General features: G+C 45.4%; 1 protein-coding gene across 2 annotated transcripts; it reads left to right on the plus strand.

Moving 5' to 3' along the window:
- The first annotated feature begins 5,901 nt into the window (after positions 1 to 5,901).
- LOC110086629 (putative P2Y purinoceptor 10) lies at positions 5,902 to 13,107 on the plus strand. Of its 2 annotated transcripts, none has more exons than XM_072981150.2 (2): positions 5,902 to 7,282; positions 10,586 to 13,107. In XM_072981150.2, the coding sequence occupies exon 2, from the start codon at positions 10,640 to 10,642 to the stop codon at positions 11,732 to 11,734; it is 1,095 nt and encodes a 364-aa protein (XP_072837251.2). In that variant the 5' UTR covers positions 5,902 to 7,282; positions 10,586 to 10,639; the 3' UTR covers positions 11,735 to 13,107. The 2 variants fall into 2 exon arrangements, with proteins under 2 accessions (XP_072837251.2, XP_072837252.2); XM_072981151.2 differs by having other exon boundaries at positions 5,902 to 7,024.
- Positions 13,108 to 17,952: the final 4,845 nt, after the last annotated feature.

Consider the following 17,952-nt stretch of genomic DNA (forward strand, 5'->3'; position numbering starts at 1 on the left):
TGGTCAGCTCCTGAGTGTAGCAAGCAGGATCCCTCCCTTTCTCCTGGCCCAGCCCATGATTCACTCCAATAGGCAACCAAGATCAATGTGAGGTGCTGAGGAATGCACCTCTGATATTTCGTGGCGGGTTAGTACAGCCCTGACGGATAGCAGGGGGCCGTCCAAACCAAAGGTGATAGCTTTTAAACTGGTTTTTGAACCCTAGTCTTGCAGAGTCTTAGCAGACACAACGAGCATGCTCAGTAGCAAATCTGAAGCCCTTTAGAGCGGTCCTTTTGAAGTTCTAATGGTTTTTCTTTTGTTGGAGAAATGTTCCCTTTATTGACTCATTTCAATACCATTTTTGCAGTCCACGGTAGTTACACTAGTTATGTCCCGAAACATCTGTCCCTGCTTACTCAAAAGAAAAGGCTTCCCTCTCCTTTTCTCTATAGGAAGATGATCCGTCTTGTCGTTGAGGAGAGGCATGACCTGAAACAGACCTATCTGATGGAGCAGATCGTTTGTAAACACTGGATGCACATCCTTGTTGAAGCATTTCATAGCAATGGCCAGACTCCTGGGTCCTCTATGGGGAAACTCAGGATTTGAGTTTCATGGAGAGGAAGTGGGTTTACCTCTGGGTGGGGTGTGGGTGTGGGTAGATGAACATTGCCATCTTACCGCGGGAAGAAGAGGCAGCGAACATGGCTGGGGGGGGGGAGAGCCACAATGAGGAGAAAGAAGCCACAGAGTGAGGGTGAGGGAGCCAAAGTCGAGACGGAGGGAGAGAGAAGGAGGAACCACACATCGGCAGGTAACCCACAATGAGCTTTATTACTTCATGTGCGAAACAGCATGAAGCGGCCTGAAATGGGCATTTGTTTCCATGTGTCTCCATGTGGCTGCATGGCAGTGGCTGAGGAGCGCATTGGTGGCAGAAGTAGCACTAAGGGTGTTAATCTGGCCGTTGAAAACACAGCTGGTGCAACTGCGGTTGCTGCCACCACACTCCCACCCGTTCAACCGCTTGTCCGTCATGCCCGGCTGACCAATGAGTGGCAGTGGCCAGGAGCACCTTGCCAGTGGCCTGTCTTCAGGGTCTACTGGGTCATTGAAGACACTGAGGATGATGTTATGCCATTGGAGTCTCAGCCCCGGGCTATAAATATTGTGCCTTCCCTCTGTCCATGAAACTGAAGAGCTCCATGGTTGAGGTCTGTGGCTGCGGAGCCAGAAGTTGGGAGTTTGATTCCCCATTGGGCCTCTCAAAAGAGCCAGCCTGGGTGGCCTTGGGCCAGCTGCAGCGTCCCAGGACAGTCCACAGAAGAAAGGAATGGCAAGCCACTTCGGAGTTGTCCCTACCTGGAAAACCCGGAAAACTCCATGAGTCGAAACTGACTCTTGAGGCCATCTGATTGTTCTTATTCTGTGTTGCTGTGGCAGCTGATGATTGGTGGGAACCATAGCTTGGTATGACACGATGATGAGGTCATTGACTCTTGAAAATTTTTTATTTTGACATCCTGTGGAAGCAGTTGCTTTTAATGTCTCTTTTCCTTTCGTGACCCCCCTAAAGAGAGCCACAAAATAAGAGATTGGCTGGAACAAGTTGAGCCGATATGAAGGACAAAACTTATTTTTCTTAAGAGGTCCTCATCTCATGAATGTTGCTTTTCAGTGAAAGGTCCCCATTTCTTTGGCCTTTCCTCCCAGGGTTAGGCTGCAAACATCAACGTCATCATGATCATCATTAGCAACAGCATAGCAGACCTTGTTTTGCAGTAAGGTTCACAGACAGAAATGAAACAACTTAAAGATATACATTTTTTTTTACTGGAAAGGAAGTGCAGACAGAGCGATAAATCATCAGGGTGTTATGCAGATAAACCACACATTGAACGTATTTCTGCCCAAACAGCTCACAGAACACACGGACTAGCAGTGTGGGTTTTTTTTAAAAAAGGAGAACCAAAGGCAGACACTCAATTTCTGTCTTAAAGCAAGCAAAAATTAATACGCTCTTCTTTCCCCGCCAGTCCCTTCAATGACAGGGGAAGACACTTGGATGTCAGTCTTCCAACCCATAAAAAATAAAAATCTCCTTGCAGAATGAAGTTTTGCTGCTCTTCTTGACCTCGAATGTCAGTAGAGTGGTGCCTCGCTAGACGATGATAATTCGTTCCACTGAAATCGCTGTTTAGCGAAATCATTGTCTAGTGAAAAGCACTTCCCCACTGGAATGCATTGAAACCTGTTTAATGCATTCCAATGGGGAAGAATTGTCATTGTCTAGCGAAGATCAGCCATAGGAAAGCCGCTTTGCGAACCGCCGATCAGCTATTTAAATCACTGTCTTGCAAAGCTTAGGTCCCCAAAACACCTGTTTTGCGAACACGGAGGAAGCTGTCAAAATCGTTGTCTAGCGAAAATCGGTTTGCGAAGCACGGACCAAACATTGTCCAACGAAATTCTCCCATAGGAATCACTGTTTTGTGAATTGCTATAGTGATCACAAAAAGTCAATGTCTAGTGAAAAAACTGTCATGCGGGTAAGTGTCTAGCGAGGCACCACTGTAGCTGCTTCTTCCCTCTGCCATTTCAGGTTGAATTTGGAATGTCCCGATTAAGCCAGACATTTGGGGAAACTGACACTTCCCAAGAACAGTCAAGGTTCCCCCTTTCCGTTGTCCTCCATCTCCACTTCTGGAAAGGGGATCCCAAGGAGGGCCTTGTGAGAATCGGCAACACCGTTGCATGGATGCAAATGACCCTCTGGGGCAGCAGATCCCATCCTTAGTTCCCCAGATGTGCTTGCATTACAACTCCCAGAAATCCTAGCAGGCATAGTGAGTGGCGAAGGCTTCTGGGAGTTGTAGTCCAAAAACACCTGGGGACCCAAGGCTGGGAACCACCGCGGTAGAGCATGCAATTGTTTGTGGGTTGACTTTACACACAATTTTTACAGGGACGAGTGTGTTGGATTCCTTGGTCCCCTCGTGTTAAGATTTCCTGGAAGATCCTCAGAATGGATAGTGAAATACTTTCTGGCTGATACCAACAGGCTAACCACAGAGGTCCAATGTGGGGGTCAGGACCACCAACCCCATTTCCTTCATCCCTCGGGGAGGACGCTTTGGCCACCTGCCAGCCAGATAGACTGGCTTCCACTGAAAATCCAGCACTGGAAGGGTTTGCTGGAGGAAGCCCTCCCACCCATCAATGTGGTCCTTTCGAGAAAGGTCTCCTGCATCTTCTGAGCAACCACTGGCTCACCCCTTCCTATCTACAGCTCCCTTGGCCACAAGGAGGCTGACCTGCCCACCTCGGGGGGGAAAGAAGTCCTCTGAGTGCCCCCACCAGCCAAGGTTCATGAGCTGTCAAGGGATGAGTTGACGTGAACGTTTGTACAGTTGGAGCAGCAGCCAAGAGGGGGAACCCCTTTTTTAATAGTTTCTAGAATTCTAACCTCATCATGGCCACTATCATCCTGGCTGTAGGGCCCGAGAGCTTCAGTTTTCCACCAAGCGGTAGTTCCCATCTCTTGAATGCGAGAAAGTCCACAGACCTGGCCTAGGGCCAATGGCCATGTCCATGCTGCTTGGCTGGGTGGATAAAAATCAATGCTACTGTAAGTCAGAATTCACCGGATGGCACATTATTTAAAAACGATAAAAGAATAAAGATAAAAGAAAGGAATAAGTGTCTAATTGCTTGTATTGTTGCATTCCTTCCCCCCCCCCCATGAAGCCCTAAAGAAGGCCACAAAATAGGAAATTGGCTTGAACATGTTCTGCCGTTATAAAGAATAAAACCTATTTTTCCCAAATCTTGAGTCAGTGGGGCAAAGTTCCATGTGAGATCCAAAGTTTTAAAGGTCTTGCAGTGTTTTTGGGGAGGCACCACAAGCAAAATCTAGTATGTAAAGTCTACTAAACTCCCTAATTCCTTGCATCTCCCATGGAGCTTAGCCCTTCCCACCCATTTCCTCACCTTATCTAGAGATTTTAGTACTGGCAGTGAAGCAGTGTCCTCCAGTTTCCTCGAGGGGGACAGGGTTGTTTAAGGGGTGCAGAAGAAACCATGTGGCACGCGTGGCTCTGTTTTCTCAACAGAAGGCAGGGACTCAAGAAGAATGATGGGGGGCTGCCAGTCCTGCCTCCATCATGTGCTTCCTGAGTCGGTTACTTCATTCCGCATAATGATAGGGCTGGCTCTGAACCTAAAGGAAACCACCAGAGATGCAGGAAAAAAAAACATGGGCCTTTTATAAATCTGCCCATTTCTGCCAGCCCTTGCCAAAACCTCTGAGTCATTTTGCAAACGCCTCCCCATCTCCATAGACAAAATATTATCTGATCTACCAGTCACTAAGGAAACCAGTTTCAACAGTCTTCTAGCATATATAAATTGTAACCTTCACTTCTTCATTTGGCAAAAGAAAAATATCAGGAGATAAACTAGCCGCCTAGAGTGGTCATGTTACCAGATAGGCGGGATATAAGTAGAAATAAATGAATAAATGAATAAATGAATAAATGAATAAATGAATAAACAAACAAACAAACAAACAAACAAACAAACAAACAAACAAATAAATAAATAAATAAATAAATAAATAAATAAATAAATAAATAAATAAATAAATAAATAAATAAATAAATAAATAGGTGCTCCCTTGTTGCGCTGGTTATGCATTTTGTGTGCTTATTTTACAGCAGGCCAAATCTTGTTGTGTGGAGTTACACCAGCATAAACCAAATCTGGTGCAGGAAAATGCAATATAACTGAATCAAAGGCTTCCGTTTCCCGTTTCCGAGGCTTCCTAACGCTCCTCTTTGCCCCTGGGATGCTTTCGGGAGCCTTGGAATGAGAACCTTTAAGAGTTAAACATCACTGCTTGATCACCACTGCAGGTTCCAACACTGGGGACAGTGGCTTGGTGGCATTTAAATTTTTTTTAATTAAAAATCCTCCCCCCCCCGCACCCTAAATCCTAAGTCTTCCAAAGACTCTGCCAAACCAAAAGGAAGCCCTGGGGAGCCTCGGGAAACGATCACAGGGAGCTTTTGATTAATTTAAATGATATATTAACCAGTGCTGGAACTGGCATAACATTACCCAAGAGGATTTTGCTCACTCTTAATACAGAGTGATTTGTTCTAACAATCCTCATGGATGGTGAAAGACACATAACGGGATAGTCCTGTTAGGGGGTTCTGAGTACAGAACAAGCACTTGTGTAAAGACCTCAATTTTTTTTATGGTAGCCCTGCAGTTTTTCTGGCCCATTCTCTTTCACAGCCAGGAAAAAAAAAGGAAAGGAAATGAAAAAAAGATGCTTTCAGTTTAAGATAATATCTTTGAGTGATCAGTATCATTGTTACTGACATCATGGAATCGCTGTCCGATGATACTGCTGTTACACCACTCTGCAACATGAAAGACCAGTAGCTGATGCAGCATAATGGCACGGCAGAATCCGGTAGTCAGGGCTGATACTAAAAGACGCAGTAAGACGCAATGCCTATATGAGCATTAACCATATTCTTGTAACGCATTTCAAATGTGCAGATCCTTCAACCCGTGCATTTTTCTTGAGTTTTCGTCTTTTTTCAACGATGTCTCCCAGTATCCACTTCCCGGTGAAATTGCTGATCATCAGGGGGATTCTGGGAAATTAAAATTTCAGCAGTCCTTCAGTCAGCGCTGAATCCCTCTACAACCCATTTTGGACTCCTCTGGGAACGGGCTGATTCATGCTATTTTGCAGTGACCACATGATGCAGGGCCATTGTGAATCAGCTCGGTCCTTATCTGTGACTACCTGCAGCTTTTGGGGGGTCCCTTGCAGGGGATATTGGTTTATTTGTTTGTGTGTGTGTGTGTGTGTGTGTGTGTGTGTGTGTGTGTGGCAGGGGAGAGAGAGAATATGTCAATATGTATATATACAGTGGTGCCTCGCTAGATGATGATAATCCATTCCACTAAAATTGCTGTTTAGCTAAATCATCGCCTAGCAAAAAGCATTTCCCCATTGGAATGCATTGAAACCTGTTTAATGCATTCCAATGGGGAAGAATCGCCATTGTCTAGCGAAGATCGGCCATAGGAAAGCTGCTTTGCGAACCGCCGATCAGCTGTTTAAATAGCTGTCTTGAGAAGCTTAGGTCCTGAAAACACCCGTTTTGCGAGCACGGAGGGAGCTGTAAAAATCGTTGTCTAGCAAAAATCGGTTTGTGAAGCAGGGACCAAACATTGTCCAGCGAAATTCCCCCATAGGAATCACTGTTTTGCGAATCACTATAGCGATCGCAAAAAGTCAATGTCTAGCGAAAAAAACTGTCATGCGGGGTAACTGTCTAGTGAGGCACCACTGTAAAAGCTATATATAAAAGCTTTCCCTGCTTCTTGCAAGGGGGGGATGACAGAACAGGACACAGAGGGTGGTTTCCCCCTTCTTTTTCTTTACAATCTAGCGCTGTTTTACTTCAGTGACCAGCCAATGAAGTGATATATCAGTTTTCCCTCAGGAGGAAGCAGGAGAGGATGGAGACCCGTGGAAGCTGACAGGGAGTCGCAGAACAAAGAGGGTCATTTTGTGGTGAGGCATAGCTTCCTGTTCCCAAACCACCGGATCCCTGCGCGCGGATGCCAAGATCCTTCATGATCCCAGGCTGCCCTCTCAAGCAGTCCTGTCTGGCTCAGGATCACTTCACTCCTTGGCTCCCTTCTCTCCTTTCTAATGTTTGCGGGCCTGCGGAGAGGATAAGAATAAGGCTGACAAAATTGTCGTGCCTAATTGTCGTGGAATTGATCTGAGATTGTAACTTCCTGGACTCAGTTCCTCGTCATGTCTGTTTCTATGCCTAAGTGGCTAACCCTCTGAGGAGAAGGAAGTATAAGGTACACAAGTGGAGCATGAATGCAAAAATAAAAATAAAATGGGAATGTCACTGAAAATCTACAGCCAAGCTCTTCCTCCGGCAGCAAAACCTATAATTGTGATGTCAGATGTTCAGATGCTTCACTTCCAAATGCTGTGGTGAGTGTTGTTTTTTTTTTTAAGTGGGAAGAGAGGCGAGACTCAGGAATTCCTTTCAAACAGTCATTGCTCCTGGTTTTGGACCTCAAGGCAGGCTGAAAACTTCTGCTACTGACAAGAGTTCTAGAGGGTGAGGACAAGACGCTTTGGCCGACATGGGGAGCCAAAACCACCCGCAAAGGGGGCTTCTTTTACTTTTCGACCCTCTCCGTTTCCCCTGTGGTTGTCGCCGGTCGGAAGCGTGGAAGTCAGAGTGAGGTAAGGCTGGTTCGTCTCTCGAAAATGTTTCCTTTGGCAAATGAAGATCACGACTCTGAGCAGACTTTGGCGTGAGAAAGAAAGAGAAAAAAAAATCCCCATGAAACAGATGTCTTTTCTTTCCCACGTAATACGGTTAGGGTCAACACATTAAAATTTTGCCCTGAATTCAAGAGACTTTGCTTATAAACAAACTCATTCAGAATTGGCTCTAGGAAAGGCACGATTTTAATCGATTGACTGCAGAGTTGCATCAGCCGTGGAAATACATTTCCTCTTGAAAAGGCACTGCTTTGGCACTGCCAGATCCCACCGTTGAATCTTATATTTTTAGAACCAGAAATATGTGAGATTTGCTTGACTGTTTTCTAAGGATTAAGCCGGGGGAGGGGGGGCGCAGAGGGGAAAAATGAAGTTGCATGGAACAATTTATATCTCTTTTTAAAACTTTGCCTAAGTGCTATTTGAAGTTAGAAAAATGATATTAGTTTTATGTTCGTATATATCCGGGATGGGGTGGGGACAGTTGGTTCTCAAAAATGAGATTTTCTGAGTATTGAGACTAAAATGATATTTTTATCAGTTATTTACTAAAAATATATTTTTTATTCTTGCTTTAAGTTCTGATTTGGCTTTTTGCTCCACCGATGTTGCTTTAAAACAGCTGTTCCCCATCTTGGGTCCCCCAAATGTTCTTGGACTGAAACTCCCAGATGCCTTCACCAACAGCTGTGCTGGCCAGGATTCCTGGGAGTTGCAGTCCAAGAACATCTGGATTAGCCAAGGTTGGGAACCACTGCTTTAAAGCATGTTCTGCAAACTGGCCCTTTAATTAATTAAAAAGCAATATTTTAAAAAAATTATGAACAATGAATAAAGAGGCAGCTTACATCAATGAATAGGCAACAAGGATAATGATGTCAAGTTCTTTGATCTTTTGTTCTTGAACATCTTAGGAAACCATGTTTTGAGACATCCAAGTGGCATTTTTGACATGTTCTGCAAGCCAAACACATCGTAATGGTTCCTAGGCCACTTCCTAGTTTTCAATGGCCTGCCATTCAATGTGATGGCTTCTGTGGATTGCTATGTGAACAATATTTTGGACACAATCCATTGGTTGTTTAAATAATCAGAATGCGAAGGCTTCTGAATCTTCATCTCTGCAACAAGTACACACACCCTACATCAATTAGTAAATTCCAATCATGCAAATTAGTTACCTCTTTCATCCTACTCCTTAGCAAGGTAGGACTTCCTTTTTGATGAGAAAAGAGAAACAAGGTTGTATGTTTCATGAATAAAACCCGAAATCGGAGTTGGTTACCACTGTTATTGCACTCTGAATAAGGCTGGGTGTTAAAGAGCATGAGAGGGGACCACAGAGGATCTCCCCTGGCTATCCTCAAAGAGTATTGACCTATCCGGATCTGATCCAATCCCAGTCTGATCCAATTCAGACTTGATCTGAAATCTGACCAACTTGTTTCAAGATCTGAGATTCAGCCGAATTGGTTGTGTAGCCTTAACTACAGGATTACCCAATAGTTCAAGAAGACATATTGGTGTCTCAAGAAGCAAACCTCCGTCTTTGGGGGGAGAACTGTGGCTCAGTGGTAGAGCATCTGTTCTACACACAGGTTCTATGTACAGCCTTGAGTAGGAAAGACTTCTTTCTGAAATGCTGTGGAGAGCTGCTGACAGTTGTCAACGGCGCTTGGCTCAATGGACCAAGGATCTGAGGCAGCGTAAGTCAACTTCTTGGTTTAGATCTTGGGCTGCAGAACTGGAAGTTGGGAGTTCGATTCCCCACCAAGCCTCCTTGACAGGAGCTGGACCTGATGATCTATAGGGTCCCTTCCAACTCTGCAGTTCTAAAATTATAATTCCTTTATGCCTATATAAAACTGATACGACGTTTCCACACAAACACACTGGCTATTCACCTCCACACTGCTTCCAGTTCCCTTTGGTAGGAACATCCGGAGAGCCATTCTGGATTAGACCCTAGGCATCCAGTTCACTATTCTCCACCTCCCTCTGAAATCAACTGGTTGTTGGTGAGATGCCCTCAAGCAGGATGGGTCCCTCCCACTCGTCATGCCCAGCTGCGGAAATGCTAACTTTTTCCACTGTAAGCTCCGTTGATGAAAGAGATTCATTTAGAAAGCAGAACTAAGGTCGTACATATTTTTAGCCAAGGTACTGAGACCCTGTGAAATGTCAAGGGTGTGTTTTGTGTGTCACTAGCAACAGATGTTTTTGTACATTTCCAGAAGTACCTGCCCTAAACAGTCTCCCTTCTGGTTCGATGACTCTGAGGCTGTGTAATTATTTCCCATTGCAAGGATTTACATGGAAAAAGCCCTGAGATTTTCAAACTACTGTGATGAGTGCATGATTCCACTTGGGGAAGAGAGGGAGGGGACTGGATCTCTAACCAGGACATGTAATTGGAGACAGAAATGAATTGAGCCCAGAAAATGGTCTTCAGCTTACTTGTAAAATTTCTGCAGGTTTTTGGACGGATCCCTTAAACTCCCCACCCAGTTTGGCCACTGAAAATGTTTCCTGGAAGAAAGTGGCTCAAAACAGTGATTTTCCATACTCTAGAATTTCCCCATGCCTATTCTCTTCTAATACATACCTTTTGGCCCACAACAGAGACAGAATGGCATTTAAAAGAAAAAGGGGTGTATTTTGGAAGGTTTAACTAACCAAACTACCCAAAAGAGACAATATCCAAAATGTGTCACGTCGCACAAATAGACCAGCAATTTTTTCCTCCTGGCTTGTAGTCCATAAGATTGGGTGTGGAGGGTGTTCAGAGTTTTCAATTTCTGGGAAAATTCTCTTTTTGCTACGCAGTACAAGTAGAGATCCACAGAGGACAATAACTTTTAATAGCATTTAAAGTCTGAATAACTCACTCTGAGACATTTCTAAGAGAAAGAATAAAAACATTTCTTTGCTTTCAGTTGCTTGAAATTACACACTTGCCTGTGCTGCTTTACACACTTTAATGCACACATCCTTAGCAACCAACCAAACTGATCAACAGCAAACAAACAACACTGCTTCTAAGTGAGGAAAGTGAGAGCAGAAAGAGCACTCAGTAGAGAGGTAGGGCTCTCTTGGAATTCAAAGGCTAGAAGGACTGATTGGTTAGTTCTGGATAGATAGACAGATAGTTATCCAACCCAGAAACATCCCTCCTAGTCACACAAACCACAGGGTAGCATGCGAGGTTGCAAACAAAACTCCAACATGCTTTTCATAATAGGATTTCTATCTTTTCCCCAGTGATTCTCCAGCCTGCCTTAAACCGTCGTCGGGAAGCCCGACGATCTTCTGGAGATGGAGGATGGGCATTCCTCTGAAAACTGCAGTGATCCTCCAGTGGGTTTCCATGCCTCCATGTACGCAGCCACCTATACCATCATTTTCATCCCTGGCCTTGTAGGCAATGCCGTCGCCCTCTGGGTTTTGTGCCACTTCATCAAGAAGAAAAGCAAAGCCGTGGTGTTCATGGTGAACTTGGCTGTCGCCGACCTGGCCCATGTCTGCTCTTTGCCCTTACGGATGTACTACTACATCAACCGCAGCTGGCCGTTTGGAAGCGTCCTCTGCCAGCTTTGCTTCTATCTCAAGTATCTCAACATGTATGCGAGCATCTGCTTCCTGACCTGCATCAGCATCCAAAGATACCTTTTCCTGAGGCATCCCTTCAAAGCCAAAGACTGGAAGTGCAGGTACGATGTAGCTGTCAGTGCCGCCATTTGGACTGTGGTGGGGGCTGCTTGTTTACCCCTTCCGATCCTGAGGAGCCCAAGCCTGACCAACAATACCGACACCTGCTTTGCTGATCTTGGAGTGAGACAATTGACTATGGGAGCCTCCGTCACGATGGTCGTTGTAGCAGAGCTCTCTGGATTTCTGGTACCTCTCGCGATCATCCTTTCTTGCACGTGGCGAATGAGGCAATCTTTGAAGGAAGGCCATCCTCCTTTGCAAGAGACCAATGAGAAGCACAAAGCTTGGCGCATGATCTTAGGATGCGTGGCGGTCTTCTTGATATGTTTCACGCCCTACCACATGAACTTCCCTCTCTTTATGATGGTGAAGCTGGAGGCGATTCGGGCCTGCTCCGTGCGTCACGGAGTCCTATATTTCCACTCCATTTCGTTGTGTCTCGCAAGCCTCAACTGCTGCCTGGATCCCGTTATCTACTATTTCATGACCTCGGAGTTTCAGCAAAAGTTGCTCCAGAACTGCTCGTTCGCCTCCTGCAGCCGTTTCATGAGTCTTGATAGCAGTGGGACGACAATCTCCTCAGCCGAAGAAAAAAGCGAGGCTGATAAGAGAAATAAGAATATTTTGATGACATATTTTTGGATTCGTGGGCCACGTAGATTTAAGGATGATGGCATGGAATCTCCTCTTTCTTCTTAGCTAAGGGACAGCTCATAGAGTTGTCTGTTGATCTCCCATTATTTGGTTACTCGGTACAGTGGTGCCTCGCTTGACAACGTTAATTCGTTCGAGTGAAATCACTGTAGAGCGAAAATGTCATCAAGCAAAATAAAAAAGCCCATTGAATTGCACTGAAAACCATTCAATGCGTTCCAATGGGTTGAATACCTGCTTGTCCAGCGAAGATCCTCCATATGGCGGCCATTTTTGGGTGCCTGTTAAGCAAAAAATGCCTCCTAAAAACAGCGGGGAGCCACTTTGAGCAGCCAGCGGCCATTTTGAAAACCCGACAATCAGCTGTTTTGATCGTCGTAATGCAAAGAATCGGTTCCTGAAGCAGGAAACTGCTTGCCGCAAAGCGAAAAAAACCCCATTAAAACATCATTTTGTGATTGCAATTGCGATCTGAAAAACATCGTCGTGAAGTGCATTTGTTGTTATATGGGGTAATCGTTAAGTGGGGCATGACTGTACTTAATCAGTAAGCCCTCAGCAGAAAGTCTGGGCTCATTCCATAAAAATGTACCAAGTCATTACTGGGTGTCATGAAATTCCTCTCTGTGGTGATTAAACTCTTACCATTTGAAAGGTGTTATTTTATGGAGCAGCCAGCAAGTGATTTTTTAAAAAATCTGAAAGTAAAATAGTGTTTTCTTTTCCTCATGGTTGTAAACTGGGGCAGGGTGAGAGAATATATTACCCATTAACCGAATCTGAAATTAATTTCTTCACATCCTGATGTGTGAGAGCATTCGTGAAAGCGTGCACATATATTTCAGTTTCCTATCACAGGCCACCGTTTCCTGTCACAAGCACCCGCTCGTTTTGTTCCCGTCATCCTTTCTGAATCATAAACAAAGAAATGTACAAAACTCAAAATGTATGTTTTTCAAAAATGCATGAAAACGTACCTTAGTGAATGGGGCTAAGCGTACAAGAATAGGTATAGAATCATGGAGTTGGAAGGAGCCCATAAGGCCATCAGGTCCAACCCCGTGCTCACAGCAGCAATTCAAATCAAAGCAGATCGGGCAGAGGGTTGTCTAAAGTTCTCTTGAATGCCTCCAATGTTGACACACTATGAAGCAACATGTTTAAAAGGGCATGTAATAAGATCTACAAATTTCCATGTGAAACCGCCCCCCACAAACCAAATGTAGACAACATGCAAGTGAAATCAGTCAAGTAGTGAAAAGAAGACAGAAGGCGCGACTAGTTTGTGCTGAAGTTGGAATGGTTTAATTCAATGTATTTTCTGTTGGCTTGCTTGCTTGCTTGCTTGACTGCTCTTTTAGTGAAAACACTACTCTGCGTGGTTTACAAATTAATATTAAAATTACAGTTAAAAATTACAACCCCATATGATTTTGCGATGTACAGCTAATTGGGACTCAACGTGGACTTTTCCCACAGGTATTTGTAACTTTTGATTCAGCTGGCAGGGGCTAGTGTTTATATGTTCGTGTTTTTCTGTAGCAATTCTGCTTGCTTTGTGTTTTTTTTTCTCCAGGTTTTGGCGTACGTCATCGCCCGTGTCAGTCCAAAGGAGCATTCGTGGGTGTCTCCTAGGACAACACTGAGAGCTGGGCATCGAAGAAAAAATTGGCCATTGACATAGCGCTGCATTGATACAACTTGTGAAACTGTCGTGCTTATTTGACATTGAGCTAAACTGGATGAGCATTAAGCAGGATGCTCTGGCTGTACTGCCCTACCTTTCAAGGGGAGGTGTTATGCCTTTGCAGGGCGATGACTCCCATCAAATAGTATCTCTTGTATTTCCTCCAAACAGTTTTTTAAATTATATTTTCCAATTAGCATTTTTCCAAATATGCACTGCAGTTTCAGATGTTTTAGTATCCATTCAGCGCTATGTCACTTGTTGGAAACTTATTTTTTTAAAAAGGAAATGAGGAAGAAAGGGGTGTTAAAGACAGAGGAGAGCCATCAATCTATGATCCTGGTGAGAAATGAAGCAATTTGAAGTGTGGCCTATACTTTTGCCCTAAACATTGCCTGAGATAATTCAACATTCTGTGTGAATGATAACAGTCTGTTAGGTGTCATAGGAAACTTTACATCGACCAAATTCAAGCTGCGGGCAGCCTCCTTGTCTAGACACACTCTGAGAAATGTTCATATCCATAAAGGGCAAGAATGACAAGGTGAAATAATGTAGTTTACCTCCTGGGTACAAAGGACACTGGGAGTCACAGTCTTGCTGCCAATTACACTCTATGGAGGGCACCTCCCAAAGAACAACAACTCCTATGAAGAAGAAGATGGCAGCATCCGTCTTCAAAACATTAACAACAGAAGGCAAAGGTTGGAGAAGGTGGCTAAGAGTAGTCTTGGAGGTTAAGAATCCAAAAGCTGTTTTCTCTGTGTGTGAGAGGGTGAAATCTAGAGGTTTAGAGATTTATGTCTGTGGATTACAACATGCAGAATTAGACCTGTGTAATGTAGATAATTTTGGGGTTGTATTCAAAAATTATGACAGAGACCTATAGAGCCAAGGAGATACTTCATCATGTACGGTCCTTTCTCACAGCACCCTTTTCTAAGGCTTCAAATCCCTTGGGGATCCTTCCAGCCCAATACTTCTACATGAGTCTACGAGGCACAACATGAGCACGTCACTGGTCCCCACACGACAGTGTGTGATGGTCCCCACAAACACACACACACCACCAGCAGCCATGAACAGCTCTGGCGTCTTCCCTCAGAAAACCAGGTCCATGAAAGGCCCCTCAGGAAAGCACGAGGAGAGTCACTGGAAAGAAGGAGGGGAAAACCCCCAACCTATACATTCAGCTCATCTTGCAAGGGCTGCTGTGATCACTCAGGAGATCTCGGGTGTAAAACCAGCTTGGGGTGGGAGAGAGAGAGGGGAGAACCCCTGACCAAGAGCAAAACAAGGAAGAATTATGGGGAGATCCTCATTTCTCTGCTATCCGAGGCAAGGGGTTGCCCTAACACGACCTCAAAACACTTCTACTGACCACCAGAAGGCAAGCAGCAGGAGGAAGGAACTACAACAAAATAATCCTTCACCCCCAGAAGATGGGGGCTTTCAGAAATTATCAAGGACTACAATCCCATTCACATTCTGCAAAGAATTACAAAGCCCATGCTCAGACTGGGAAATGGTGTGACCTAAAGCAGCTTGCAAGGCATTATTGAGGTGCTGAGAGAGACGGGAAAGCATGTAAAGTAGGGGTGGGGAACTGCAGTCCGCCCACCGCCCCTCCCCAGGCCTTTGGATCAGCAACCCCATGTTCCAGCGTGGCTTCTCAAGTGGGAGAGGTCTGTCCCCTGAGAGGGGCAGATAGAAGATGCCATTCGTGGGCCCATCCCTCTCTCTCAGCCAGCCTGCCCTCCAAGGTTATTGGCAGGACAAAGTGGGGAAAAGGAGATCCCAGTAGGTGGCTTTGGGTCTACTTAAGGAACGGTGCACGATAAATGGAAGGAAGAAGCCAGAAGAAACCGTTTCCCCCCCCCCCCCCGCATTGGCTCCATGCTTGCCAGAGCGGACGGGAGTCAGAGAGCTGGGTTTACAACCCCTAACTTGGAGCCCTTTATCTGGCCTTTATTTATTTATTTATTTATTTATTTATTTATTTATTTATTTATTTATTTATTTATTTATTTATTTATTTATTTATTTATTTATTTATTTATTTATTTATTTATTTATTTATTCAGTCAGTCAGTCAGTCAGTCATTCATTCATTCATTCATTCAATTTATATCCCGCCTATCTGGTCGTTATGACCACTCTAGGCGGCTTCCAGATGAGGTTCAGATACATCCCATAATGCTTGGGATGCTCTTCCAGAGATCATGGGATCGATGGGTGTATATTTCACTTCTGGTCCAGCCCTGAGAAAATCTTCAGAAAGGAGTTTCTCTACTTAGGGGGCGCTCAATCACTGAAGAGTTGGGGGGCATTTTCCATCTTTTTTTGTTTTCTGGAGGGGCAGGCAAGCTATTTGGGGCTTTAGGGAGGAGGGACAGCATTTAAGTATAGAATTGCACCCCTTGTAAGCATCTGATGGGGCCGATCCCCCTCCCCACGGACTAGAGCCCAAAAGGGACACAACACACAGCCGCCCCCCCCGGTGCATGTGACCCACAGCAGTGCAATTCCTGCCCCCTCTTCTTGGCAGGCAGAGAGACAGACCCTAAAAGCCGACTGGCCAGACATCCAGACTCCCTAGTTTTCCTTCTGTCTCCATTCTATCCAGAGTAATTGAATCAACGCAGTAGGATCTTACATTACTACAAAATGCTTCCCATTCAATAAGATCTACAGAATCTAATACTGTATACTAGAAGCAGAAATACAATATTCTTAGACCTAGGGATGAAAAAATGGAAAATCTATCAAAAATGGTTGTTTTTATGGGGCGAGTAGGTTTCGGAGTTTTGTGTTCCTGGCAAAAATTCCTTTTTTCTGATGCAGTTCAAATACAGAGATTTGCAGAGGAGAATAGCTAAATGTTCCTTTGGATCCACCGTTTTCATATTAACTGATTGGGGGGGGTGTAGGAACACCATCCCCATTTCCTTCATCCCTCAGAGAGGACGCCTTGGCCCCGTCCCAGCCGGATAGACAGCTTCCACATAAAATCCAGAAGTCCTCTGAGTGCCCTCACCGGCAAGGGTTCATGAGCTGTCAAGGGATGAGTTGACGTGAACGTTTGTACATTTGGAGCAGGAACCAAGAGGGGGAACCTATTTTTAATACAGTGGTGCCTCGCACAACGAGCGCTAATGCGATCGCAGAGCGACGGCCCCAATGGGCGAAAATTGCAGAGCGAAGGTCGGTAAGCAGTTTGCTTACCGACCTTTGCTTTGCGACCCGCCGATCAGTTGTTCCACGGCTACAAAATGGCCGCCGGAAGCCCCAAAATGGTTGTGCGCAGCATTTTCGCGCCCTCGTTAAGCGAGGGGAGGGCGCGAAAATGGCTGCCGGCCATAGAGGAACATCGCTGTACGGTGAGTAAATCAGCCAATTGGAACACATTAAACTAAGTTTAATGCATTCCAATGGCTTTTTTCTTTCTGTACAGCGATGTTTCACACAGTGAGGGTTAATCCGGAACGGATTAACCTCGCTGTGCGAGGCACCACTGTAGTTTCTAGAATTCTAGCCTCATCACGGCCATTATCATCCTGGCTCTTTCCCCTTCTTGGTTCTCCAAGGATTTGGGAGCAGGGAAGCTGCAGGGAAAAAAGGTGGGAGCCTAACCCCAAAACCCTTCCCTTCCTCATTGAGGAAGGGAAGATGTCGGTCAAAAGACACAAAGATTTTCAGCTGGCCTTCGGCAGCCAAGTTCTCCGAAGGAGCAGGAGAGGTCTGTTGATGCTGAGGTGACGGTGCCTTGCAGGTTAGAAGGCGACCGGTCATTTGCAACCCAGGGCTGAGCTGCGAACAAGAGGAGATGCCGGACTCTCTTGTTTCGTGGCTCTCCAGAGTAAATATTTGCTGTGATGGGACTGAGAAGGATCCTTTGGGCTTTCAGGGTGAGTGACCCGGAGGGGATCCCTCTGCCCCACCAACTGGTGTGTACCAATTTCAACCCCTTTTGGGTGTCCTTAGTCTTTTGGCGCTCTCGGGGGGGGGGGAATCGGGTCCCCAACCTCCATCAAGTCAAAATGATGGCAATGGGAGTCCTCTAAAAGCAAGGAGGCCCTTTTTCAACCTCTCTTCCCAGAAAAGTCCATCCACGTCCTGGGGGTGGAGGGGGGGGCGTTCCGTCTCACCGGGTTTTCTCAGGTCATTTTTTACTGATGGAGGAAAGGGGTCACCAGAAGTGGGAAAACTCCTTTTAAATACATTTTAAATGTATTTAAGACATTTAAGCTGCTTGTGATGGAAAGACAATGGAAACAAAATGTCCTCCTGGAGCAGGGAAGACAAAATGGCCGCCACTTTCCCCGGCTTCTCCATGGGCAGGGAGGCCTGGATCCTAAAACCATAGCAATCCGTGGGGATGGGAGGGGAGGGTCTCCTCCACTTTGTTAAGAAGACCCTGGGCCTGGGACAGGCTCAGGAGACCCAAATAAGGCCAGTGGGATGGGGACAGGGGCGGTGGATCCTCTTTTCCCAATCTTTCTGTCTGACCTCGTGGGAAGGATCTTGAGATACCCCAGTACAGTATGGTGGAGCTTCTTCCAGACTTTTTGGGCAG

Source organism: Pogona vitticeps, chromosome 11, assembly GCF_051106095.1.
Source record: "Pogona vitticeps strain Pit_001003342236 chromosome 11, PviZW2.1, whole genome shotgun sequence".
NCBI lineage: Eukaryota > Metazoa > Chordata > Lepidosauria > Squamata > Agamidae > Pogona > Pogona vitticeps.